We start from the raw sequence: 24,456 nt of genomic DNA on the forward strand, positions 1-24,456 counted from the left end.
ACATCCACGTGTGGCAATAGATGACGACGCCAAATACACCTCGCGAGTCGCTTTCCGCGCCCGAAAGCGAACTCCTATCTCGACGAGACGAGGATATAGTCCAAACCCCGCTCTGATAGTCGGCCCTTTCGAATCCTTCGGGTTTCTCTGGCTGACAAAGCTTTCTGGGGGAATTGTGCATAGGCCAGATTAGTCAGAAGCTGTCATCCCATGGTTGAATTGTTTTTAGAGTCTGGGGGGGGGTATTAGGGTATAATACCTCCTTTTTGAGTCGATATGTGTTGGGTTTGCTCGGTTTTGAGTCACTTGCTTCTGCTGGCCTGCGCTGGTATGAGTCGAAAAGCAAAAAGAAAAGAAAAAGTCATCCCATGGTTATCACACTCCGAAACCCCAGCTCGTCTCATTTTGCTTCTTCCCATGGGTAGGGGTAGGGTATGCGGGAAAGGAACGTTTCCTCCGTTAGTACACCAAGGGAGGTCCATGTCGACTGTCAGAGCTCTTGTGGTGCTACTTACCCTGGCTACTAGTCACCCTTTACCGGACCTAAACCCTTCATGAGGATCACGGGGTTTCTACTAAGCGGAGCAAGTATGAGTCGGCGAGGGAAGTAACGGAGATAAGAAAAGTCCATACCTAAGAAGGCCCGATATCCATTCTCCCCAAGACGAGCGTTTCGTTGCACCTCAAACGTGTTCAGAAGGGTGTTGTAGACTAAGTCGCAGGAGCCCGGACAAGGACCTTGATAGGTACTAATCCTCCCAGGACGGGACATAGCACTTCCTAGAATGGCTGAGCTATCAACCACACTGAGGCCCGGGCGTTTCTGGCTGAGACTATGCCATGAGCCATCAATGTGAGATCGTGACAGTAGCGGGTGTATGGCTGCCAGGAAGTTACCGAACGGTGGCCTTGTGGGCTGGGTATAATAGACTGGACAATGATCTGGAAGCCACTCAGATGAACAGGGATGACTGTCTACACGTCTTAGCTTTCTCTGGTTTCGTCGCGACTCCTTTCACAATGCAATCCTTGAATCTTGGCCTTCTTCGATTCGAACGGCTTGCCTTTGGTATCTCGAGGAAGTCTCGTGCCTTCTGGTTACATAGCTCCGTGATACGGTTACGACGCTTCTAGAAATGCTTCTGTTTGTCTGCGAATTCCTTACAGTTCTTGGCTCCTCGGGCCCCACCCGCGCCGGGATCAGCAGCCTTCCACGCAGGCCTCATGTTCCACGTCAGCCTCCTCACCCGGGCCTCAGGTCATGCACTTTACTCATATCTCTTTCAATAGCTATTACTTCCTCTCTTAGTAGTTATTCCTTTCTCTTCCAAGGGTTCTTCCTTATTACTGTAGTGTCTTAAAAGAAAACAAAGGGATTTATAATAAATGGGAAAACAACTTACTATTCTCAGCAGTGTGTAGAAGTCCTAAATAAAAAGGGGCCAAGTTTCCAGTGGCCCCTCGCGTATTGCAAAGAACCTTAACATAAAGTCCTGCTCAGCCAACGGTATCAGGGAAGGAAACGCAGCCATAAATATGGTCTGGGTCTGGCCTATTAACGAAGCTTTCTACATCAACAATTGCTTTACTCTGCCGTGACACTTTCCGGGACAAGCGCAATGGCCACGCAAAAGCCCACCAGTATAAAACAACTCCTTCCAGATATCATCTGGCTCATTCTTGATTACATCGATGAAGATAATTTCAGCGTGGCCCCCTGCGCAACAATCTCATCAGTATGGCAGCATTCTGTAGAATCTTGCGCTTTCTCGAGCATACACTTGAAGAGCACCTCGGAAGTCTCGGAGTTCCGCGATGCGTTCGCAACCACACATCGTCGAGCCTATCTGAGAGAGTTGATCCTAAAGCTGCACCTACTGTCAAACTGTCGCAGAAAGCAAGGGCGTATCAAGAACCAGCTGGTTTTCCGACAAGCCGTCAAACTGCTTTTAGATGTGCTTTCGGAATGGGAAAACATCGATGGGAGGGGCAACGGCAAGCTCTCGGTTATAATTGAACCTGTCTACGACCGGTATCATGTTTACGACAAAGAATACAACAAGCGCTCACTCCGGGAGGTGACCTTCGGCCCGTCAAAAGCCTTACTTGACCGCAAGTTCCTTGCTTTGTGGACCGAGGGCGAACCTGTGATGTTGCCCGAGATTCCTTGCGTCACAGGATTCGTCACTATAAACTCTGCAGACTTCGTGGTTCACCCAATCACTCTGTGCCAACTATCGAGTGCCTTTACTTGCTTAGAGAAACTACTGCGACCCGGCCCCCAATTACCGCAATCGTAAGTCTGACCCCAGCGTGAAAGACCATTTACGCATCTAGATCCATCATCAGCTGCACCAGTTACATCATTGCTAAATTCCATAGTCCGTCAAGAGCACAGAACTGCCTTTGCTCGTGGCTTGGATTCTCTTTGCGGACATCTACCCCGCTTGAAGGAGCTCACAATCCGATGCTTCCCCGAGAAGAACCATCCTATAAGGGACCACAGTTTCCGATGTCAAGACTTCACAGATAGTCAGGGCGTGGACCTACTCTGCGAGGCGATTCGTAAGTTGGCACAGCCGACCGTGACACACTTGACATTGGACGGCGGCATGGTGTCATCGGATCTTTTCCACAGCCAAAGAACTGGTTCGCCTGATGCGCAAGGTGATGCATGGCATTCGCTACAGCAACTTGACGTAATCGCCGAGTGGGTTTCACCAAATGGGAGTTGGTATATCACAGGTCTAAAGGAGAGTTCTGAGGCAAATCAGTCAGCCACCGCACAGATCGAGTCCGTACCTTATATCAAAGGTGCGCCAATAGACGAATGGGATAGTGGCGGACAAATGAACGCAAGTTTAAACGGGCAGCTTGGCAATTACTGGCGCGACAAGTTGGACAGCGCAACAGTCGAACCGTTGCTGTCTGCCTGGGCCGACACGCTCGTGCACCGGATGCCTTGTCTCCAGGTGGGCACGCTGCGAATGCCGGGATTCCCCGATCCGGCGTCGTTCTTCGCGGGGTGTGCCGAAGCTGGCCAGCAATTTCCTACGGACCAATGGGGGGGGGATGTACCCGCGAGATCACCTAGGCGCCATTGGTGTATCAAATGGTCTAACGTGAAGGAGCTGTTGGTGGGCACGGAGCTCCAGAGAAAATGGAAGGCATGGGTGGGTGAGACTGGAATGGTGACAATCAACGGGGAGACCATAGATCGATGTGAGGACCGCTGAATACCGTAGCAGAGTAGGCTGGCAGAAATCAAGTGTGAAACTGCAGTACGTACATCTGGGAATATTTCCACACCAAGTCAACGCTCGAAGGATATCCAATTGACGTCGGAAACGCTTTCAACGTTTAAAAATCATTTGGCGCTTTAGACTTTCGACGGTTGAGTAACTGTTGATTCCAGAATCAAACCAACATTATACGGTTCAAGGGGTGTTTATTCCAGTGTACAATTGAACGATAGTTGGCTTGTGCGTTGATCAGAGCCAGCCTTTTTTCCTACAGTATTCCATCGTCATAAGACCAAGATGCAGCGCATGCGATGTAGCTTAGGATGCCTGTGATGCAGCTGAGATTTGAAGCGCGTGTGCACCGCAGAGCGACACAAAACTTGCGCAACTACGAACTTGAGTTTTGATTTATCCGGTAGCTTTTCATTTTCGACTTATACCAACAGGCTAACAGAAGCAAATGACCCAAAGCAGAGCAAATAAGCGACAAATACATCCAGTGCCAACACAAACTCCGTCGCCGCGGCTCAAACAGCAAAAGAAATAAAACCGGCCTTCCCGCTGACATTTTCTTCGAAAAGGAAACATCAACGGTGACTCGACTAAGCCTTCCAATTCATTGCCTTTGGTTTAGCAAGATGGCTTATATCGTAGGGTTTCTGGCCCTTACCACCGTCTTGAACTCACAGCGCTCTTATGGATCCCTACCACGCTCATATGGATCAAGATCAGACTTCATACCCTCGGGTTTAGCGAACTCGAGTGCCTCAGTCGCAATTCCCGATGGCAAGTCGAATGGCGTTCGCAGGTATCGTCGGTTTGTACCAGATTGGGCACGCAAGCAATGGCGCAGACTCCGACCACTCAAGCCCCAGCCAAAGCCGCTCTGGTGGCTGAGAATGCAGCACAACTTAGTCCTCAGCCCTCTGCACCGACTGCCAGAGGAGATTATGCTGGAAGTATGCCGCGACCTGGACGGTTTCGATATCTACATCATGCGTCAAACTTGCTCTCTATTCCGCCGTATTTTATCCGACCCGGAGTTCGTACAGCCGGTGCAAACACGATATTTGCTAAGAAACCGGCGTCCAATTGTTAACCTCCCTCATCGCCAGGTTGATTGGGAGGACGTGTTTGAACGCCTCCGCCGCCGTCGCTGCTGATCGGCCTGCATCGATGCCAGACTCCCCAGCCAAGTCGGATGCCGAGGCAATTCCGCCTACGACACCACCATGTTTCGGATGGCCAACGAGACCAAATACTGTATTGAGTGTAAGGACCAGCACCCCTGATAATGTTCTCAAAGAAACAACGTGAGGTCAAAAACGGTGCGATCTGTATCATGGTCGAAGGCGGCGTTGCAATTTGCCCACATCACACCGTCTCGCTACGGCAGCTACGGGAGTGGCAAAACGTGGCTCGGAGTAATGAGCACCAATCACAGCCATGGTTCCTGCGCTGCGACCTGTGTTTTCAAGAATTCGAAGAGCCCTTCCGCTCGTCGGCAGTCCAGCCATCCGCGACCTGTCTTCTACCCGAGGTCATCAAGCTGCCCGTCCATCTAGAGGGGACCGCCACCCAGGATGCGCTCTGCGTGCAGTGGACCATACCGCTTCGGGTGAAAGCAAAAGCAGCAGTGGCCGCAGGTATGACCACATTGTACTACAGCATATGCCAACGTGAATCACACGGAGCCGAAAAGATCGAGGAGGCTTTGTCACAGGCGGCCGAGGCTGGGTATAATAACCTCCTCTGTCCCCACATCAGTTTTGACGACCTTCTTGTTTTTCATGACTTCGTACGTGCTGCGTATGGTGCAGCGCGTGACTTCGAAGACGGGTATACCTGGAAAAGTGAACTGGATCCGACCGAGGGATTTGTACAAAGATATAACGACCCACATGCTTTGACGGACTGGTTCCATGGGATGTGCCGAGTTTGTTCGTACCCCAGTGATGGCCTCCGGGCAAACTTGGATAAACCTCTGCAGTACGAGTATCTCTGGAGCGTCGGAGAACGGGGCCTTTCACTTCAACGGCAGCTGAAATTGTCCGTGCCGGACCTGACCGCCCCGTGGTCCATCATGCACGACGTCTGGCTACAGATGCTAAGCCCAGCGTCGTACGGGCTGACGACCGATGCGGACCTGCAGCACATAACCTGTTGTCCCGACAAGCGTTGCGTCAATGGCAGGTCGTGGGCCACGCACCAAAAACACTTGGACATTATTACGGAGCATTTCAAGGCGAGAAGGTCGATACCATTACCATTTAATCCACGAATAGGATGTTCTCCCCCTGTCACCCATGATGCCTGGAAAAGAACATCCCTAATGGAGCGGAAGTATCAGCCTCATACGTACAGAGGCATAAGGTTCCTTCCTATACCAAAGCCTGAATGGATGCGGTAACTCCCCGACCCATGAAGCGTGGCATTACAAGTAATTAGGCCCGCACTGCACGGATCCAGGACTGTTTATAATATGCGGTTGTTGTAACCTGTCCTACCGTTGCTGGCATTGTTACGCTACTTGCTTAACTTCGCTCTACCTTTACCGTCGTCGTCCTGCACAGCTCTGTGGATTTGCTTTTGCTGTAGTCGAAATTAGTTATTCTATTTTAACCTTATATTATTACCATCTTCTGCTATGTTCGCTAGTGGACTAATCGTTGGAATAGTCACTTCGCTTACTCGGCTGCATTATATGTACTCCGGGGTTGACTCCATGTTTAATCGTACGACTGTAAGTCGGGCCACTTGAGCCATTCTACTAGCGCCCCTTTTAAAAATTATTATATCGCCTTCTAGCGTAATCGTGCTCCGTAGCCATTTAAGCAAGGCTCTTTCTGAATGTGGTTATATCAGCTTTTAGCTAGAAACAAGTCCAAGTGGAAGTCATTATGACCTCGCGTCTCTCTCTCTCTCTCGCTTATGGGTCTACAGTCCGTCGTTTGAGCCTCGTAAAAGTACCATTTTCTCTCTCCTTCTCTCTCTAATTGGTTTGCATTCTATCGATTTGAACCCCTAAATGTACCACTCACCCCTAAAAGTACCACTTCTCCCTTTCTCTCTCTATCTCTCACCCCCTCTCTACACCCCTCTCTTTTTTCTCTATCTCTTTCTTTCTCTCTGTCATTGGTTTGGAGCCCATGGGTTCGAATCCCTAAAAGTACCAGGAGTCGGGGCCCCTACACCGACGTACACTTCACCGTAGTGTAGGGGTGTTATCGCGTCACACCAGGTGTTTGCAGATACAATCACTTCACAGATCCGATAAGCCGCCCGACTGCTCGAAGTGTAACACCGACCGGTAGCCAAGATACGTCCACAAGTCTACAGATAACGACATCACTATCGGTCATCTTGATGTTTGAGGGAGCAACACTACCATGTCGATCCTGATATACCAGATGTGTTGTCGAGAGAGCAACACTACCACTACGTTGATACTTCTACATCAATTGTGTTGTTGGGAGAGCAGCACTACTAACACATTAGTCCCGTGGTAAAAATGGAAACATTGTCACAACACATTGTCGATGGAGCAGCACCACTGACACATCAACACTTCTACATCAATTGTGTTGTAAAAGGAGCAACATCGCTATATCATATTGTTGGGGAGAACACCATAATCAACCAATCCCATCGATCACGTCGTCGAGATAGATTGAATGATCTGCAAAGACCATGCTGTGTAGCAGATAAACCATCCTTGGAGGGCACAAGGTATCCATCAGAAACACACGTCATCCATAAAGGGCATCTATCCGTCAGAAACGTATTCCCTCAGCTGGAACACATTCGTATTCGGTCAATATACACCAAGGGCACACATCCTTCCAGAGAACAACTCCAACAGAGGCACAGCGCATCAATCACTATCCATCAGGGACAGCTTCATTCAAGATGAAGATACCAACCATGAGGGTACTCATCCACATCATTCAACAATAACAAAGTACATCAGGGTACGCATCGCCCATCAATGGCACACATCATTCAGATACACATCTTCTGAACGGGGCACACCAACTAAATAACGGGTGAAACTCTGGAATAACAGTGGAGATCCATGCCTTAACATAACGCAACTTCTCGCCAAGCACATCCAGGCTCGAACGAGAACTTGTTGAAAGCATCTTGGTAGATCTTGGCGATCCCCATGCGCCTCGCAACCTACCCGGGTCAGTCAGTATATGGGTCCTCAGCGAGCGCCTGATTGGAAACCTACTCTATGTTCCGCATCCCATTCTAGAAGCAGCGCGTAATACAGATACCACTCCGCGGCACTCCTCTCTTCCGGCACGTAGAAGTTCCACGCATCTAGCTCCTCCATGTGGAAGTCCCGCGCGTCGGATATGGCCGCGAACTCGAAGAGGCCCCGACCGACCGGAACCAGTCGTCGCCCAGAATGATAGTCCCGCACCAGTCGCCCTTGCAATCGAGGAGGCCGAAGCGGTGAAGGTCTTCTCCGACGTTGGTCGCGAAAGAGGCCGTCGACATGCTGCGCCGGGATAACTGAAAGTGCGTCGTGTATGTCCAGAAGCACAAGAGGCCTGGCTGTGGGCTCGTGGTAGGTCTAGTTGTTGTCATAGAGTCGCCATGATCCAGTATCTCCGGAAATTTGTCCAGCCGTCGCCCGTATGGATTTCGCAACCTGGAAGCATAGCCTGACCATCTTGTGACCGGATTCGCACCTGGTTCCGATTCAGGATCCCATGCCAGCCTCAGGTCCTCAATTTCGTCGTAGTAGTGCCAGACAATCCATGTGTGATTCTCAAGCCAATCATGCAAGTCCAAGAGAGTCTTGTCGATCATCGAAAGCCGCCATTCCGAACCCCCGTTCCATCCACACCATGACCATGTAGGTAGAACAGCACGACCGGAGTCCTCTATCATGTCGCCTCTTTCGGCTTTGTCCCACAGCATGGCCCAGTCAAAGTAGGCACGGGGAAGCCCGTAAAGCATTGAAGAAGTTAAGGCAATCTTCAAACTGGCAGCGATTCCGTCGAACGCGATCAGTTTGTCGCTGGCCTTGGTAAGGTTGCGTCTGCTGTATAGCTTCACGTAGTCGGAGTACTGCCGAATAGGTATCTTGTCGAAGGCTTGGAGTGGCGATTCTCGCATCTCGAGCGACCAGATGTATTCGATGGTCTCTAGATCCACTTCTTCGGACCACGTCACCTTGCGGCACTGAAAGTACACTCGGTCGTCGACGAGAATGAGCGACCTGGGAGACAGGATCCGTTCCTGGAACGTCCATGCGCGGGTGTTCCAATGGTTATCCCGAATCCGGCTTTCCACCGGTTTCACAACCGACATCGTCATGCCGCCCAAGTTTGCCATGGGCTGCACGAACTGCCTTGGTGAGTGCGCAGTTCCAAGAAGGCCGAAGTTGGCATTGTTCCCTGCGGCACCGCATATGTTCAAGGAGCTGTTTCCATAGATCTGATCCATCAAAGGTGCTGTACGACTCTAGTCTTCCATGCTATCTTGGATGATACATAGGGAATCGATCGAGATGTATCGGAAACCAAGATTCTTCGCAAGTACTATCCCATCACGTACCGTTCGCGCCAGAGTATTGGAGTCTGGACTTAACCTTCCAGCTTGGTGCAACTCAGCGACACTTTTCTTCAAGGTCCTAAATATAGGATAAGAGCCCCAGGTATAGCTGAGGGTAGCATATCTGAGATTATCTCCCTCGTTGTCGGTCATATCTGAGATTATCTTCCTCGTTGTCGGTCATATCTTCGCCCGCCACCAACTTGCCGAGCTGGACATCGATAAATCGTAGCTGATCTCTCAACTTGGACCGCATGCGATTGCCGTCGCAGAAGCTTCCATGGTGCAACTCACAAACGTTTAGCCAACGCTGGACATGAGCCAGGTCAATCTGGGAGTTTGCAACTCTCCGCGCCAGAAAGGTTGGGTTGCTCAAAGTCTCGTCATCGGAGACGAGCATGATGTAAGTATTCGGGAGGATTTCGTTCGGATCGTAGATCCTCATCCGCCTCGTAACTGGGATCGCGAGGTTCAATTGCAATTGCATCACCCTCGCTGGTCATTCGCCCATCCAATTGCCTACACCAAACATATTCGTTAGTTCTTTGTATCCGAGTATCATGCTTTCTTACCTGGGTCCTAGAGGGTTGGGGTAATGTTGGAGTATGACCGAAAAAGAAAACAGACTGGAATAGCAAAATCAAGTCAGCAAACTAAGTATTCGCATACTCTATGAAAAACTCACCCAGTCAAACCAACATAACACGCGCTCCCCTGTGTCCGTCAGGCCATCGAATCCAATACTCCCCGTCTCCGTGTAGGTGGCATTGAAAACCAGCCAGCAAAAGGAGCAGGAAGCGCGTCTTCGGTATATTTCATCCAGGAACCCAAGGCTGCATTGGCCCATGCCCAGAGGATCAAACCCCGAGGCAAGCACGCCAGGAAGACTGGTGACATTGTCTTCTAAGTTCGGAAGAAACTTCCCTTTCGAAAGGTGAAGCTGCTCGCACTTGGAACATAATTCGTCCACAGGCGCTTCCACAGTTTCGACGGGATTTCTCCCTCTGGTATCTCTGCTTGACGGAGACATTGGATATTGTTCCCAGGAGACGATCTGGAAGGGAAACCTGACAGAGCCTCACCGAATTTGCAAAAGGACCTTTGTGCTTACTGAGGGGAAGGCCGCTGCACGCTAGCAGTTATTATGCCTTTCAGCTGCCAGCCAAGGCAGCTTACTGGTGGAGAAGATTCTGCGACACCGGTTTGCAGGCAGACTGGCAGCCTGACAGTCAGCAAGGCGGCTCGTTCCGCCAATCCCTGCCCCAAGAGAGCCTTCCGAGGTTGCCTTACGCCTATCGGTCTCCCCAGATCAGGAGGGATTGTGCGACCTGCAGGAAGCTGACGGCTCGCATTACCTGCCGCTTCTGGGCTAGTATGGCCACCCACAAAGTGCTTTTTCTGCACTCTCTAGAGGCAGGCTGTGGCCACCACATCTGCACTTACTTGGCGTTGGGCGAATTGAGCCTGGCCGTGAGAAGAAACTGCCGGTGAGAGGCCGTGGGTGGGTGTGGCATTTTGCTCTTATCAGCCTTTACCCTTCTCAGCTGGCTAAGATGAAAACCTCGACTACCCCCGGATGCTTCCCAGTGTAAGACCAACTGCATGCTTAGCTCTTTCCCACTTTTCGCCAGCCGCTTTGTGACGACACTAGTGAAGCCTCTCCTATTGGTGTAGACGGGCAGGCATTTACGCATCGATTTACTCCACCTCCATGAGCGCACGCCGATGCGCATGATGAAAAAGCGGGATCGAGACGAGCAATACAATCGCTAGTCTGTGTTCCCTCCTTTTTTGACCGCATCGAGAGCCACCATGGCGACCGATCCGGTCGCGCCCAGCGAGCACGTCGTGCTCGCGGACTGCAAAGACGGCAACAACGTGCTGCAGTCGCAGATGGCGTACTTCAACGCGACGAGCCCGGAGGGCAAGCCGCAGGTCACGGCCGTGGTGGCGACGCCCGAGGGCGGCCAGCTGGCCAGCTGGTACTGCGGCTTCTGGTGGGGCCAGTTCACCACGACGGGGGTCCAGTTCAACGCGACCCTGGGCCCCAAGCCGGCCGAGGGCGGCTACGTGGGCAACGGGACCAACGGATACGACAGCAACAACGGCGGGTTCCGGTGCTGGCAGCAGTACAAGTTGAACCGGTACAAGCAGGGGCAGTTCCAGTGTTCCGAGGTCATCCGTTGCGACCATCGTGAAGCGCCGTGTACGTCGAAACAAGGTTTCCCCAGCTCCCTATTTTAATTGTGGGAGAGACGATTTAGTGTCAAACGCTAATAGAATCTCACGACAGCTCCACTTCCATCGAATTCTTGTTCGGCGTCGGACGACGTCGGTGACACAGGGGTCCCACACGGCCTTGCCCTTGGTGCCCAAATCGGCATCGGGGTCGGCTGTGGAGTCGCCGGTCTGATCCTGCTGGTAGTCGCTGGGCTCCTCTGGCGCCACTTTCGTAAGCGAAGCCGGCTGGCGGCCGAGTTACCCGCTGGAGGAGTCGGAGAAGGGGGAGAGAAGGGCGCGGCCTACGCGCAAAATATGGCGCCCGGCACCGCCCACGCGAACTACTACCAACACTATCCCCAAGAGCTGGACGCGGTACCCGAGTGAGTCGAGGCGGACACCTCGTCGCCCATGGGGGAGCTGTATGTACCAGATCAGCAGCATGAGATGGAGACGCCGGAGTCGCGATACTACACTCACTACGACGAGCATGGAAACACCATTGCTAGAACATGACCATTTGCGTTGGAAGGACATAATCATCGTGGTAAGTATTGGGAGAGCAAACTGAGATTACTTATCAAGAATTCGCTGTATAGTAGCAGACTCAAAGGGGTCACGGACACAAGAGCTCCGCTTTCTTATTTTACTGGTTCTTGATATTACTTATGATAGTTTGAGTTGACAGGAATCAATAGAACACTTTGGTATATCATACGTAAGGCGAAGCCAGATCATCGGAGGAATTACTGTCCACCGGAGGAACTTAGACAGTTTCGAAACCTAAGTCCCGTAGATTTCGAGTGGGTAGCGAGAATGGTATACATCCCCGGGGTTAAACAACGGCTAGGCCCGAGACCGGGATCAATGTAGCTTAAAATTGGACCCTGGATATGTAAGTACCCATTGTATATTCGGCCTGATATAGCATCCTGATCGGGGCTGGATGCAAGTAACGTCGTCCGGCCAACCGGATGAACCAACATTGAGCGGGGGTTCTTCAACCCCTGATTGGCCACGACCTTGCTCAAGCTGCTGCCTTGAACTCATCGCGTCTGATAATACTAAACTGCCAGTCGAAGTCAACGGGCATTTCTATCAACCTCGCCCCCTTAACTTCTATAATATACACCGCCCTTTTCCCCTCCATCCCGCGTCCGTGTCTCGAAATTCACAAATTTGCCCAGCCGGAACTCACTCCGTTCCACCATCTCCGCAATGCCAGGCCCCGTCCCCCAAACCACCCCCTCCTCCCCCCTCTTCCTCCTCCCCTCCGAGCTCCGCCACCGCATCTGGGAGTACTACCTCTCCTTCACCCACGCCGACTTCGTCGACTCCATGCGGCCCATCCACGCGTTCCTAAGCGACGACAATGACAACAACACCAAAACCACCACCATTTCCACCCCCTTGCCCTCCCTAATGCTAGCCAGCAAATCCGCCTACCGCGAACTAGCCCCCTAGTCCACCATGATGCCGTCCTGCGCATCCACCGCCCCGGGTCCCGCAACGAGCGTCGGATCGGCTTCGCCGTGCACGGGAACCTACGCTTCGAGCGCCTGCGCCGGCTGGTCCTGGTCGTCGAACTGGACTACCCCTACTGGAACGCATGGCTGGACTTCTTCGGCGCCGTCCTCGCCCGGGCGCCTGGCTTGGAGCATCTTACAGTCGATTGGGCGCCAAGAAAGACCACGGCGGCCGTCGCGGGGTATTCGTTCCACCGAGCTGGCGCGTGGGAATACAGGCGCGACGAGAAGAAGGAGGGCGCCTTTCTCAACATGCTGGTTGGCTTGGCCGGCCTCCAGAACCTGAGTTTCTACGGCCGGATCCCGGAGCTCTGGATCAAGAGACTCCAACAAGATACTACTCTATCTGTGAAGTGTTACTCGTATAGGTGGTGGAGGGAGCCCGGCATGGAGTAATTGGCTCTTACTTTCTCTCCACTACGACGCCATGCAGTATTAGCACCGCATCGTGTTAAAACAGTTGTCACATATGGTTGTGGTTGCCGTCAGGAACTTGTCTTATGACTTTATATTCATAGAGTACTCTTTGTCAAGAAGTAAGGTGATGTTAGCGAGTGAACGAAGGATACCAAGTTTGCAGGGTCCAAGAGTAAAGTTCTGACTGATGAATGTGACCATAGTCCAACAGCGGTCAGACACCAATCTTACTCGGCCTCCTCAAGCGGCTCTTCCTCGCCATACTCCTCATCATCTCCGTCGATGGTCGCATCCTGGTACTGCTGGTACTCAGCAATCAGGTCGTTCATGTTCGACTCGGCCTCGGTAAACTCCATCTCATCCATTCCCTCGCCCGTGTACCAGTGAAGGAAGGCCTTTCGGCGGAACATGGCTGAGAACTGCTCGCCAACACGCTTGAAGATCTCCTGAATGGCAGTAGAGTTGCCCACGAACGTGGACGACATCTTCAGACCCTTGGGCGGGATGGAGCAAAGCGCCGTCTGGACGTTGTTGGGAATCCACTCGACGAAATAGGACGAGTTGCGCTGCTGAACGCTGTACATCTGGTCCTCGACCGTCTTCATCGCCACATTTCCACGGAAGATGGCGGAGCAGGTCAAGTATCGGCCGTTACGGAAGTCGGAACCGGTCATCATGTTCTTCGGATCGAACATCTGCTGAGTAAGGTCGGGCACCGAAATGGCGCGGAACGAATGGGCGCCACGGCTCGTGAGAGGCGCAAATCCGACCATAAAGAAGTGGAGTCGGGGGAACGGGACCTAGAACACAGAACAATTAGCTTCAACTGGCCCATGCCGGCTCCCTAACGACGTCATAGGTTCCGCCTTACCATGTTCACGGCAAGCTTGCGCAGATCCGAGTTCAGCTGTCCGGGGAAGCGAAGAGAGGTGGATACTCCAGACATGACCGCCGACACGAGATGGTTGTAATCGCCATAGGAGGGGTTGCTGAGCTTCAATGTGCGTAGGCAGATGTCATGGAGCGACTCGTTGTCGATGCAGAAGGTCGCGTCCGAGTTTTCAACAAGCTGGTGAACCGAAAGCGTCGCATTGTACGGCTCCACAACCGTGTCCGACACCTTGGGCGACGGGACCACGCTGAACGTGGCCATCATGCGGTCGGGGAATTCTGATCAATGGAGGTTAGATCCTTCCTGGATGCGGGGAACTCGGGAAGTGTAGCCTACCTTCGCGAATCTTAGAGATGAGCAGCGTACCCATGCCGGATCCGGTGCCACCACCGAGCGAGTGAGTGATCTGAAAGCCCTGCAGGCAATCGCAACCTTCGGCCTCGCGGCGCACGACGTCGAGCACCTGGTCGACGAGCTCGGCGCCTTCGGTGTAGTGTCCCTTGGCCCAGTTGTTGCCGGCGCCCGACTGGCCAAAGACGTAGTTATCCGGGCGGAAGAGCTGGCCGAAGGGCCCGGCGCGCACAGCGTCCATGGTGCCCGGCTCCAAGTCAACAAGGACTGCGCGGGGCACATACTTGTTGTTGGATGCCTGTGTTTGCCCTCGAGCGTTAGCAACCGACCTCCGAATGGTCTAGACGCATCTGCGGGTCGGATATCAATTCGCGCATACCTCGTTGAAGTAGACATTCATGCGCTCAAGCTGCAAGTCAGAGGATCCTTGGTACCTGCATCGGGTCAGCAATTGTAATGGTGGTGCGGTGTCAATGGCGACAATTGATCGGAGGGGAGATGCTTACTGGCCGTCGCTGTCCAGGCCATGCTCGGCCGAGATGTTCTGCCAGAAGGCAGAGCCGATCTGGTTGCCCTGTTGGATCGCGCATCAGTAAACTGCTCGAATGTTGATCGCTGAGTAAGTTGACGGGTACTTACGCATTGGCCGGTTTGCAGGTGGACCTGGTCAATTGATTACTGTCAGCTTGAACTCGATCCAGACATGGCAACCTTGTAAGGCAGACTCACAATCTCGCGCATGATGTCGGCGGTGTTGGTTGGTGCTTGTTTGACTGTTTGACTCGGTCGCGTGCTCGAGTAGGAGGATTGTTTTGACAGGTTTGGGTGGTTAGGATAGGGGCAGGCGGGAAACAAGGCAGGATTAAAAAGGCAGCGAAGGGATTGAGATCCGGGGTTGTGCAAGAAAATTCGAAGCCCGTACTCCAGTCCGTAGCCCGCGTGCAGATAAGCACTAATGCAATTGCTTGGGGAGGTCAATTGCTCGTTGCCTGGGCGTGACAGGTCATCAAAGCAGTACCTTAGGGAGGGTGATGCAGGTCCTGATTGGCCCCAAACGCCAGCCGAGCGCTGCCATGGCTGCCTGCCACTTTCCCGTGCCGCGACCGTTTAAGCTCAAAACGGCAACGCTGTCTTATGTTTCCTATCGATAGCATGTACCCAGCACTCGCGACGATTTCAAAACTGCAGCGACAACCTGCCATCAAAGAAGCTACGATTACATCATTAGGAATACGTAGCTACGATTATGATAGAGCTCATACTACCTAAGCATTGGCGCTTCTGGGACGTAAGCGATAGCTTGTCGAAGTGTCAAGCGGCAATGTCGCTGTAGGGTCCAGGACCTCTCTGGCAAAAGCAAACAATGATGCACACAGCAATGTACCGACCGGGGAGGTGCTGCACATTTCAGGCACCGAAATAACGCAGCGGTGAGATTCGCCCAGAACGTCGAAGCCCGGGCACTTCCATCATGACAGTCAATTAATCTTCCGGGCTATTGCTCCGGGTCTGTCATATTACCTAACCCAGCACCAGCCGACTTGGCATCGCCATCCATGTTGACAGATCAATTGATACAGGCATTTTGGCACTTTTACTGGACCTGCGTCGCTACTGCGATTGATGTTGCTTGACATCTTTTACCCTCCATCCCGTACTAATCCCTGGCGTAAATTGACGTGAGACCAATGACGCCACAACCTCCCTTAATTGAATCACCCATGTCTCTTGCCATCTCCAGTCATAGTCCCCATCACGGCACACCCAACTGTACACTCCCATGTTGGCCATTTGATGCTGCAGATGTTAGATTTCTACAACTCCCCGGATGGTAATGGCGGCCAGCTACATCTTGTCACGTTTGGTTGAAATTCACTGCTGCTATTGTTGTGAGGGTAATTCTACTTGTACATTCTGTTGAACCTATATGATTTGTAAATCATTCAAACCTCCGCACCTAGTTTTGCTGGTATATGAACCTATATATAAGCATATTCATGACTAGAATACACCATTATTCCACGGGGAAAGGTGTACAGTCTACGACTTGAGGTACAACAACGCCCTCACAACCAAGGACAAACTTACCCAGAGCTTACCTCAGCATAGCCCTTACCACGAGCCTTACTCTTCAGCGACTTGCCCTAAACACCGTACTCGCCCTCCACGGGCTCAGGAAACATGGCCTCATCCATCAACCAGTCCAGCACCGCACCCCCAATCTCACTCGCAGTGTGATGCCTGCCAAGAATCTCCCCAATCGCGACATAAGCCCGCCCCTCCTCGTAGCAAAACAAACCCGCGAGCCCCATCTCCGCCGCCACGCGCCCAACGCCATCCATGACCTCGGGCTTCGGCGCAAAGTGCCGCCACATCCCGCAAGCGTGCGCGGTGCGGCGCACGAGGTCCGACCACTCCTCGGTCTCGGGCCCGCCGAGCGGCAGCGACCGGATATGGCGCAGGATGTGCATGAGCAGGGACGCGCCCGTCGCGTTGCCGTGCAGGATCATGTGCTTCAGCACGCCGTCGCGCCACTGCGCCGCGGCCTGGTAGGCCGGGCTGCTGCTGTCGGTCTTTTTCCGTCCTCCAGCAGGCACGACATGTTGGCCAGCGACAGCGACTCCCCCTCCGAAGGGACGTCCCAGAGCAGACGGTCCAGCTGCGCCGTGACCGCGGGGAGCAGCTCGGGACACCAGCCGCCGAGTGTGTGGTTTTCGCGGTCCGCGGCCTCGGCGGCGCGGGCGCGCTCCTCGTGCTCGGCGAAGCCGGACTGGTGGGCCAGGGTGTCGGTCTTGAGCGACGCGATCCAGGGGTCGTAGTCGCCGCTGTTGCTGCGGAAGTAGGCGTGGGCAGCGCAGAGGTCGCAGGCGCCGTAGCGGTGGTTAACCTCGTGCATGGCGCCCGGCCAGTCGCTCGCCTGGTTCCAGTGGAAGTGGTGGTGCCGGAGCGGGCCCACGCGGGCGCAGAGGGCCGGGCCGGGGAGGCAGATGGGGTCGTTGGGGAAGTACTGGCGGAGGGTGTGCCCGCAGGCGTAGTGGTGGGCGACGATTGTTTGACACATGTTGGCTGAAGAAGGGTGTATATATAAACAGGTAACAAGATGGCCAAACTGGATGGTTTCGGGTGATTGTATGTCAAATACGTTTCTGGTCTACCTATCCTAGTCATGACGACCCGCCGTGATTTATACAGAGTGGTGACTACGAGATAAAGGGGCTGTGTCCCAACAGCTCTTTGTCAACTTTTTAGTGTAAGTGATGTCCTATGTACGATTGGTTTTTAACAATGTCCTTTGTACTTTGACGATTCCAATTGTCGTAATCTTCCCCTGCTGTAGAAGAAAAGCGACTCCTTAGTCATCATCCTTGTCTAATGAGGCACCCTTCTTCTCATACATGAACCCGAGCTGCGGTTGTAGAGTATCTAGTGCTTCGTGACCGCTCGTGGTCACTTCGCCACTCTTGCTGCACCCCATAGCTACCGAACCCGCCAGTAAAATCATCTTGGCCACCGGAACTCCCATGCAGCGCAGCCCAACCGGCACTTTGGAGAAGCCAGAGGGTAAGTCCTTCACGTCGATGGAATTTTTAGGTCACATCGTCATATGTAAGCCCGAGATCAATTTCCTCTTGCCGAACTCCCATGCTAAGGGACAGTGTTACGTCGCTTTGGCTGAACCTGTTCCTACCCAAACTGTGATACGTGGTCTTCTCTCCGCGCGCTTGCCAGAAGCAGAAGGCCGTGATCCAACTGGTGTAGTAATGTTCCGTACCACCACACCCCATGGCATGGATCGTGCAGATGTTGTTCCAGAACTCCTTGATCGCGTCGTCCTCGGGAGCGTCAAACGAACGTACACAGCGACGCAGGATGGGCCGCAGCTGTGCGCAAAACTGCGTGGGCTCCTCGCCGAACTCGCAAAGCCGGTCCAAGCGGTGCAAGATCTTCTCGTAGTCGGCGTGCTCGCCAAGTAGCGTGACGCTGGGTATGCCGCAGACCGCATCGATCCAGAAGCTGAAGTAGGCCGAGTAGGCACCCATGGCCACGATGGACGCCACGGTGACGTCGTCGGGGGTGGTGGTGCTGAAGTCGGGGAGGAACCACTGGACCAGGCTTGGGTCTAACACGTTCTTCTCGAGAAGTCCTTCGAATTGTTGCACGACATATGGAACATCGCGGGCTTGTTCAAGGCTGCCGACCTTGACTTCCAATTCCTTCCTGCCCTCGTGGGGTACCATGAGGTGTCGTAGCTCCTCGGCATGCCCTTTGATGTAGAAACGCAGTTGCGTGGTGATGGCGATCCAGATATCCTCGGGTCGAATTACCAGGTGGTGGTGCTTGCTGTAGGCTTCAGCCGCTGCGGTAATCAAGCCGTTCTTAGAAGCGATTACCATCTCTCCCTCTGGAAGTTGGTTCAGTTTGTCATCGCTGGGTCCAAAGGACGAAGCCAATATGTCCCCTCGGTCTTCATCGCTTTTGTACCCGTGGTCGGCACCAGTCAGAATTTGGTTCGGCGTTGTGGCGAACTCATCCTCTTCGATATGACTGTGGATAGGTTCCGCGCGATGCGATGAGGGTCTGATTGTGACTGGCATGGTGGGCGTTAGGGGTCGACTCAGTCACTCACTCGGTATGTGTACTAATCGAGGTCGACATGGGGTCCATGAAACGTTTCAACCTTTGGCTACGGTGCAAAGAGTCCTACTTATCCTCCTAGTATGTATGTGTGACTCAGTCGTCTTATGTAGCTATAATCGATGGCCTTGGTAATTTCTGGGGCTTTGAGAAGGTTTCAGGACGCTAAGGCTCTGTAGACTTTGTGTGTTCCAAGGGTTTCATATATTAACCACCACAATCACTAGATACTAGTTCACCGGCTTACTCATGACCAGAATGATGCCTTATCTAGAGTTGACTGACTCATTTACAACAGGAATCATAATCTCCCAATGAATGGAGTATTAATACAAGACTGCTGCAGAACAACGCTGACTGGCGTTCCATGAACGAAGTTTACGGCTTCGTGTGCCACATTGATCATGTGTTTATAATGGCAAACCAGTTTTGACAAGGGGCTAATGTCGGCGAGTGGTCATACTGTGACTTAGATACAGGAAAATACTAGAAACAACATAGGAATGGAAGAGGATATATTATTATGCTCGAGCGTCCCGGGATTTGCAAAGCAATCAGTTGTAAGTCTCCAGTGGGGCTCAAAAAGCCCCTGACAGCACCCACGCTGCAATTCTTAGCGCAGCACAACAGCCGGTTAGGTTAACGTCAACACCGTCGGGTATTCCCACCTATCAAACAGTCCCATTCGCATTCGATTTATGCTGCCAAGGCCGGCCCGGTGCTTGCCATACTCCGGCGGGGTTGCAGCCAGGGCTTGAGTAACCAGCGTAGAGAATCAATGGCTACAACCGCGGGGGTCATGGGTTCCCCGAAGACCGTTGCACCAACCAGATCGATGCCCGCAGCTCGCCGGTAGCCATGATAGGCCGCGTTTCGTACATGCCGACACCTGGGGATATACAAGCGGCCTCTGCGGCTGCGGGCGCCGGAGCAATGCATACCGAATGAGCCCCGTCCTTTCAGTCCTGGCCTTATGGCTGAACAACGCCATCAGTGCTGTCTACTCCACGGATACCTTGCAAACAAACGACCGAGGCAACTGCTTGCTCATTGAGTAGTCTTAATCTACAAAACAGGATATCCATATTCTACCAACATGCTTTACGAGGAAGACGGACGTCTCGTATTCCGGTACGACGCCGAGAAGCTCTGGATTGAGCCATGGGGCCCCAACGCATTCCGCATCCGCGCCACCAAGGCCGGCACCATGCCCCTGAGAAATTGGGCTCTTGACCTGCCCCCGCCCGCCGCAAAAGCCACCATCTCCATCTCGGAGCAGGACAAAACGGCCTCCATCACCAACTGTAACATCACGGCCCAGATCAGCAAGCTGGGCAAGCTGACGGTGCACGACGTCCGCAGCGGCAAGCTGCTGCTCGAGGAGTACCGCCGGACCCGCCGCGACCTCCTGGACCCCAAGTGCAGCTCCCTCGAGGTCAACGCGCGCGAGTTCCAGCCCATCACGGGCGGCGACTACAAGGTGACGGCGCGCTTCGAGAGTCTCGACCCGCGCGAGAGGATCTACGGCATGGGCCAGTACCAGCAGCCCTACCTCGATATCAAGGGCAGCGATCTCGAGCTCGCCCACCGCAACTCGCAGGCCAGCGTGCCCTTTGCGCTGTCGTCGCAGGGGTACGGCTTCTTGTGGAACTGTCCGTCGGTGGGGCGCGCGGTGTTCGGCAAGAATATCATGAGCTTTGAGGCTTCGTCGTCGCCGATCCTCGATTACTGGGTGGTCGCCGGTAATACGCCGGCCGAGATCGTCGAGGCGTATGCGGAGGTCACCGGCAAGGTACCCATGATGCCCGAGTATGGGCTGGGGTTCTGGCAGTGCAAGCTCCGATACCAGACTCAAGAGGAGCTATTGGGTGTCGCTCGCGAATACCGGAAGAGGAACCTGCCGATTGACTTGATAGTGATTGACTTCTTCCACTGGCCACTTCAAGGAGAATGGAAATTCGATACCACTTACTGGCCGGATCCAGGCAAGTTCTTCGGCATCTCCTATGGTGACGCATCGTATCTCGCGACTAACGAACAACACAGACGCCATGATCAAGGAGCTCAAAGAGCTCAAGATCGAGCTCATGGTCTCCATCTGGCCCACCGTCGACAAGCGGTCCGAGAACTACGACGAGATGGTGGAGCAGGGGCACCTGATCCGGACCGAGCGCGGGATCCGGACCGCCATGAACTTCCAGGGCGAGACGGTGCACTTCGACGCCACGAGCCCGGCGGCGCGCGACTACGTCTGGCGCAAGGCCAAGCAGAACTACCACGACCGCGGCATCCGCGTCTTCTGGCTCGACGAGGCCGAGCCCGAGTACAGCGTCTACGACTTCGACAACTACCGCTACCACGCCGGCCCCAACGTCGCGGTCGGCAACGTCTACCCGCGCGACTACGCGCGGGCCTTCTACGAGGGGCAGACGGCCGCGGGGCAGACCAACGTCGTGAATCTGCTACGCTGCGCGTGGGCGGGCTCCCAGCGCTACGGCGCCCTCGTCTGGAGCGGCGATATCGCGAGCTCCTGGGGCAGCTTCCGTAACCAGCTGGCCGCGGGCCTCAATATGGGCCTCGCGGGCTTGCCTTGGTGGACTACCGACATCGGTGGGTTCCACGGCGGCGACCCGAACGACCCGGCCTTCCGCGAGCTGCTTGTGCGCTGGTTCCAGTGGGGCGCGTTCTGTCCCGTCATGCGCCTGCACGGAGACCGGGAGCCGCAGCAGCCGCAACACGGCACGACGGGCGGGGCGGGGTGTCGCAGCGGCGCGGCGAATGAGGTTTGGTACGTGTGCCCCTGATGAGGTTGATACGTGCTTTTTGCGTCAAATACTCTTGAAGAAAATACCAGCAGCTGACGTTGAGATACAGGTCCTTCGGCGACGAGGCATACGAGATCTTGAAAACGTACATGAACATCCGAGAAGAAATGCGGGACTACACCCGGGAACTCATGAAAGAGGCTCACGAAAAGGGCACCCCGATCATGCGGCCCCTTTTCTACGACTTCCCGGTGGACGCCAAGTGCTGGGAGGTCGAGCAGCAGTACATGTTCGGCGCCAAGTACATGTGCTGTCCTGTGATGGAGCCGGGCAAGCGCAAAATGACGATTTATCTGCCCAAGTTGCCTGAAGCTGGCGAAGGCGGCGACAGGTGGACTTTGACCCGAGCAGAGACAACATGGGAGGGCGGTCAGGAGGTCGAGGTGGATTGCCCTTTGGACTACATGCCTGTCTTTGTACGAGGCTCGTAGCAGGACAGTCAGTATCATTTCGCCCCCTTTTAATTATCCCAATATTTACGAGGTCAAGGCCAAAGTAAGATGTGGGCAAGACAAGGAAAGCCCATTGGTGCGATATTTTCAGTACACAGGGCAGCTTTGCAAAATGGATATTCCTTGCGGCAAAGATCAGTTGGAAAAAATGAAGCTATCCAATTTTCAAACCTGCGTGTGTTTTATCCATTGATTATCTGATCACGGCCATTAGATCTTGAGTAGGGGAAGAGAGTATTTAAGAAGTGAAAAAGGGGGCCGCGTGGGGTCTTTGGTGCAGTAATGTTTATCCAGTTTCCTTGGAAGCTGGTGTTAGTGGCGTTATACTCCACCGTCGTCCAATACTCAGCTGTCTTGTAGCTATCAAAGATGAGCTGGTTTATGACTGGAAAGAGTATACTAACTCTGAAAATGGCTAGACATAGATGGCAGACCGAGACGTCTTCTTCACTATAAGATGGATTGTTTGATCAAGATCTCGCCCACCCTCCCCTGTTCCCTTTCCCCTCAAGGACTTACTACCTGCGGCTTACTCGTCGCCCCCGTTTCGAACCATTCTACAGGCTTACCAGTATCCAGGTTGCCATCCTTATCATAGCTCACCATCAGCCGCGGCGTCTCGTTGCTGAGGTAGAGTTTCCAGGTGCCGCCGAAGGGGCCGCCGAAGCTCTCCCACTGGAACGAGGACCGGCCCTGGGTGGGATTCGAGTCGTCGGGCGGGTCGCCGAACTCGGACAGCGCCGTCGAGTGCGCGTATTGGATGTAGCGCACGTTCTCTTTCGGGATGCCGAGGTCGTCGGTGAAATAGTCCAGGAGTACCGGCACGCCCGTGCCTTGCTTGTTGGCCACGTTGCCCGTGACGACCACGTACGCGGCCTTGCAGTCGCCGATGTCCTGGGCGAGGCTACCGCCGATCTTTTCTTCGATGTCGCCGACGAGGTATCTATCCGCGGTTTCGGGCTTCGCGAGCGGGCACACTTGGCCCCGCTCGCCCGACATGTGGCCGATGTGGATGCTACGGCCCGTCACGACCACGAACACGGTGCAGCCGTAGTACTCGGCCGTGGCGAACTGCTCCGACTCGCCCGAGCGGACTTCGAACCTTTTGATCTCGTTCTGAGCCACCCACGTTTTGATATGGTTCGGGTTCGTGAGCCGGCCTGGCTTGCTGGCGTCCCGAACCGCCTTCCAGGCCCTATTGAGATCCCCGGGATCCCGTGGGACCAGGGCACGAGCATCCAAGAGGCTATCATTCTCCGTACTGCATCCATGTGAGTTAGTACGGTATATACAGGTTGCGGCAGCTCAGAACCGGAAGAAGAAACCTACTCGCGTGACGATAGCACCTCCTCCGGTGTTGATGTAGCCGGCGCAATAGAACTGCAATCGGTGGTGCTGGTCTCAACGATGGTCACAGTCTCTGTAACATCCTCTCTGACAGTCTGGATCTGCAACGAGGGCGGACGGGATGTTTGCGCCGTGACATCACGATCAGCGAGCGAGCTGGGCAATTCGTGCGAAACTTGAATGGATGTCGCCACACATCGGCCATGCGTCTCTACGGGATGAACGTATATCCCGTAGGTCGTATAGTCTTGCTGTGGGCAGAGGTGTAGCACCGGTGATCCCAGGTGGAGCAAAGTGTTGGAGGCATCATCAACAGTGAACTCTGGAGACGCGGTGGTTACCCGCTCATAGCAGCGGAATATTCCATCATCTAAGCACCCAACGATTGTTAGCTGTTGGCAGCATCGCAGAGTTTACGACGGACGTGGACTTCCAATACATACCTAATGCATTACAAGGCAGTCCGGAAGAGTCGATGACGCCAAGCTGCTGGTGAGACTTGAAGACGGCATGCTGGCCCGTCGCATTGAATAGAACGCGTCCGTCACCCAGCTGGATAGCAGGCTGACTAGAAAGCGGCGGTGCAGTCAAGACAAAGCCGAGGGATGCAGAACTTGTGGCTGCAGCATATTCTTGCCTCGTCTCGCGGCCGAGTGCTGTTGCGGGCAGAAGGGCAGCCAGCAAGCCGAAGGTGGAGAGTAACATGATTGTCGACCAAGAAGAGGATCAACGGGGTGTAAGCTGGTAACTAATCTGTCTGGTGATTCAGGGTCTCGCTGACGGGAAGAGGCGAGAAGACAACGAACTGTCCATGTAGACTTCTGGAGTCCAAGGTGTACGCTCGTCGACTATTAATTATACTTCCGGCAGACAGGACTGCGGCGTGGAAGCCCATAGGGGAAGCAACCATCGGGCCCCCTAATCCTGGTGTTCTTGGAGGATGCCTTGGCGCCATGATCGTCGCTTCAGTTGGGCGTTGCG

The 24,456-nt window shown here is 53.8% G+C and overlaps 10 protein-coding genes across 10 annotated transcripts; 4 read left to right on the plus strand and 6 right to left on the minus strand.

Annotated features, from left to right (window-relative positions):
• Positions 1-1,619: 1,619 nt before the first annotated feature.
• On the plus strand, positions 1,620-5,516 carry PG997_000564 (uncharacterized protein; the record flags this gene model as incomplete). Its single annotated transcript, XM_066804879.1, has 6 exons — positions 1,620-2,210; positions 2,260-2,296; positions 2,383-3,177; positions 3,897-4,241; positions 4,721-5,182; positions 5,233-5,516. 6 exons carry the CDS (start codon positions 1,620-1,622, stop codon positions 5,514-5,516), a joined length of 2,514 nt encoding a protein of 837 aa, XP_066674652.1.
• Positions 5,517-7,322: 1,806 nt separating this feature from the next.
• On the minus strand, positions 7,323-8,702 carry PG997_000565 (uncharacterized protein; the record flags this gene model as incomplete). Its single annotated transcript, XM_066804880.1, is given in 3 exon segments — positions 7,323-7,421; positions 7,477-7,614; positions 7,632-8,702. The coding sequence occupies 3 exon segments, from the start codon at positions 8,700-8,702 to the stop codon at positions 7,323-7,325; spliced, it is 1,308 nt and encodes a 435-aa protein (XP_066674653.1).
• Positions 8,703-8,720: 18 nt separating this feature from the next.
• Positions 8,721-9,822, minus strand: PG997_000566 (uncharacterized protein; the record flags this gene model as incomplete). Its single annotated transcript, XM_066804881.1, has 3 exons — positions 8,721-8,975; positions 9,010-9,266; positions 9,510-9,822. Coding segments are annotated over 3 exons (825 nt in total), but the record flags the coding sequence as incomplete, so codon positions are not given.
• An 800-nt stretch (positions 9,823-10,622) lies between these two features.
• On the plus strand, positions 10,623-11,417 carry PG997_000567 (uncharacterized protein; the record flags this gene model as incomplete). Its single annotated transcript, XM_066804882.1, has 2 exons — positions 10,623-11,016; positions 11,104-11,417. The coding sequence occupies 2 exons, from the start codon at positions 10,623-10,625 to the stop codon at positions 11,415-11,417; spliced, it is 708 nt and encodes a 235-aa protein (XP_066674655.1).
• An 831-nt stretch (positions 11,418-12,248) lies between these two features.
• On the plus strand, positions 12,249-12,952 carry PG997_000568 (uncharacterized protein; the record flags this gene model as incomplete). Its single annotated transcript, XM_066804883.1, has 2 exons — positions 12,249-12,385; positions 12,487-12,952. 2 exons carry the CDS (start codon positions 12,249-12,251, stop codon positions 12,950-12,952), a joined length of 603 nt encoding a protein of 200 aa, XP_066674656.1.
• Positions 12,953-13,200: 248 nt separating this feature from the next.
• On the minus strand, positions 13,201-14,957 carry PG997_000569 (beta-tubulin; the record flags this gene model as incomplete). The annotated part of the gene is made up of 7 exons (XM_066804884.1): positions 13,201-13,773; positions 13,845-14,143; positions 14,202-14,514; positions 14,596-14,650; positions 14,723-14,790; positions 14,856-14,879; positions 14,946-14,957. 7 exons carry the CDS (start codon positions 14,955-14,957, stop codon positions 13,201-13,203), a joined length of 1,344 nt encoding a protein of 447 aa, XP_066674657.1.
• A 1,403-nt stretch (positions 14,958-16,360) lies between these two features.
• Positions 16,361-17,277, minus strand: PG997_000570 (uncharacterized protein; the record flags this gene model as incomplete). Its single annotated transcript, XM_066804885.1, has 2 exons — positions 16,361-16,775; positions 16,814-17,277. 2 exons carry the CDS (start codon positions 17,275-17,277, stop codon positions 16,361-16,363), a joined length of 879 nt encoding a protein of 292 aa, XP_066674658.1.
• Positions 17,278-17,568: 291 nt separating this feature from the next.
• PG997_000571 (uncharacterized protein) lies at positions 17,569-18,811 on the minus strand (the record flags this gene model as incomplete). Its single annotated transcript, XM_066804886.1, has 2 exons — positions 17,569-17,759; positions 17,905-18,811. 2 exons carry the CDS (start codon positions 18,809-18,811, stop codon positions 17,569-17,571), a joined length of 1,098 nt encoding a protein of 365 aa, XP_066674659.1.
• Positions 18,812-19,947: 1,136 nt separating this feature from the next.
• PG997_000572 (glycoside hydrolase family 31 protein) lies at positions 19,948-22,107 on the plus strand (the record flags this gene model as incomplete). The annotated part of the gene is made up of 3 exons (XM_066804887.1): positions 19,948-20,860; positions 20,898-21,639; positions 21,726-22,107. The coding sequence occupies 3 exons, from the start codon at positions 19,948-19,950 to the stop codon at positions 22,105-22,107; spliced, it is 2,037 nt and encodes a 678-aa protein (XP_066674660.1).
• A 528-nt stretch (positions 22,108-22,635) lies between these two features.
• PG997_000573 (uncharacterized protein) lies at positions 22,636-24,370 on the minus strand (the record flags this gene model as incomplete). Its single annotated transcript, XM_066804888.1, has 2 exons — positions 22,636-23,389; positions 24,348-24,370. 2 exons carry the CDS (start codon positions 24,368-24,370, stop codon positions 22,636-22,638), a joined length of 777 nt encoding a protein of 258 aa, XP_066674661.1.
• Between the last annotated feature and the right edge of the window lie 86 nt (positions 24,371-24,456).

The sequence above is a fragment of the Apiospora hydei genome, assembly GCF_038363865.1.
Source record: "Apiospora hydei strain CBS 114990 chromosome Unknown utg000002l_segment0_segment0, whole genome shotgun sequence".
Lineage (NCBI taxonomy): Eukaryota > Fungi > Ascomycota > Sordariomycetes > Amphisphaeriales > Apiosporaceae > Apiospora > Apiospora hydei.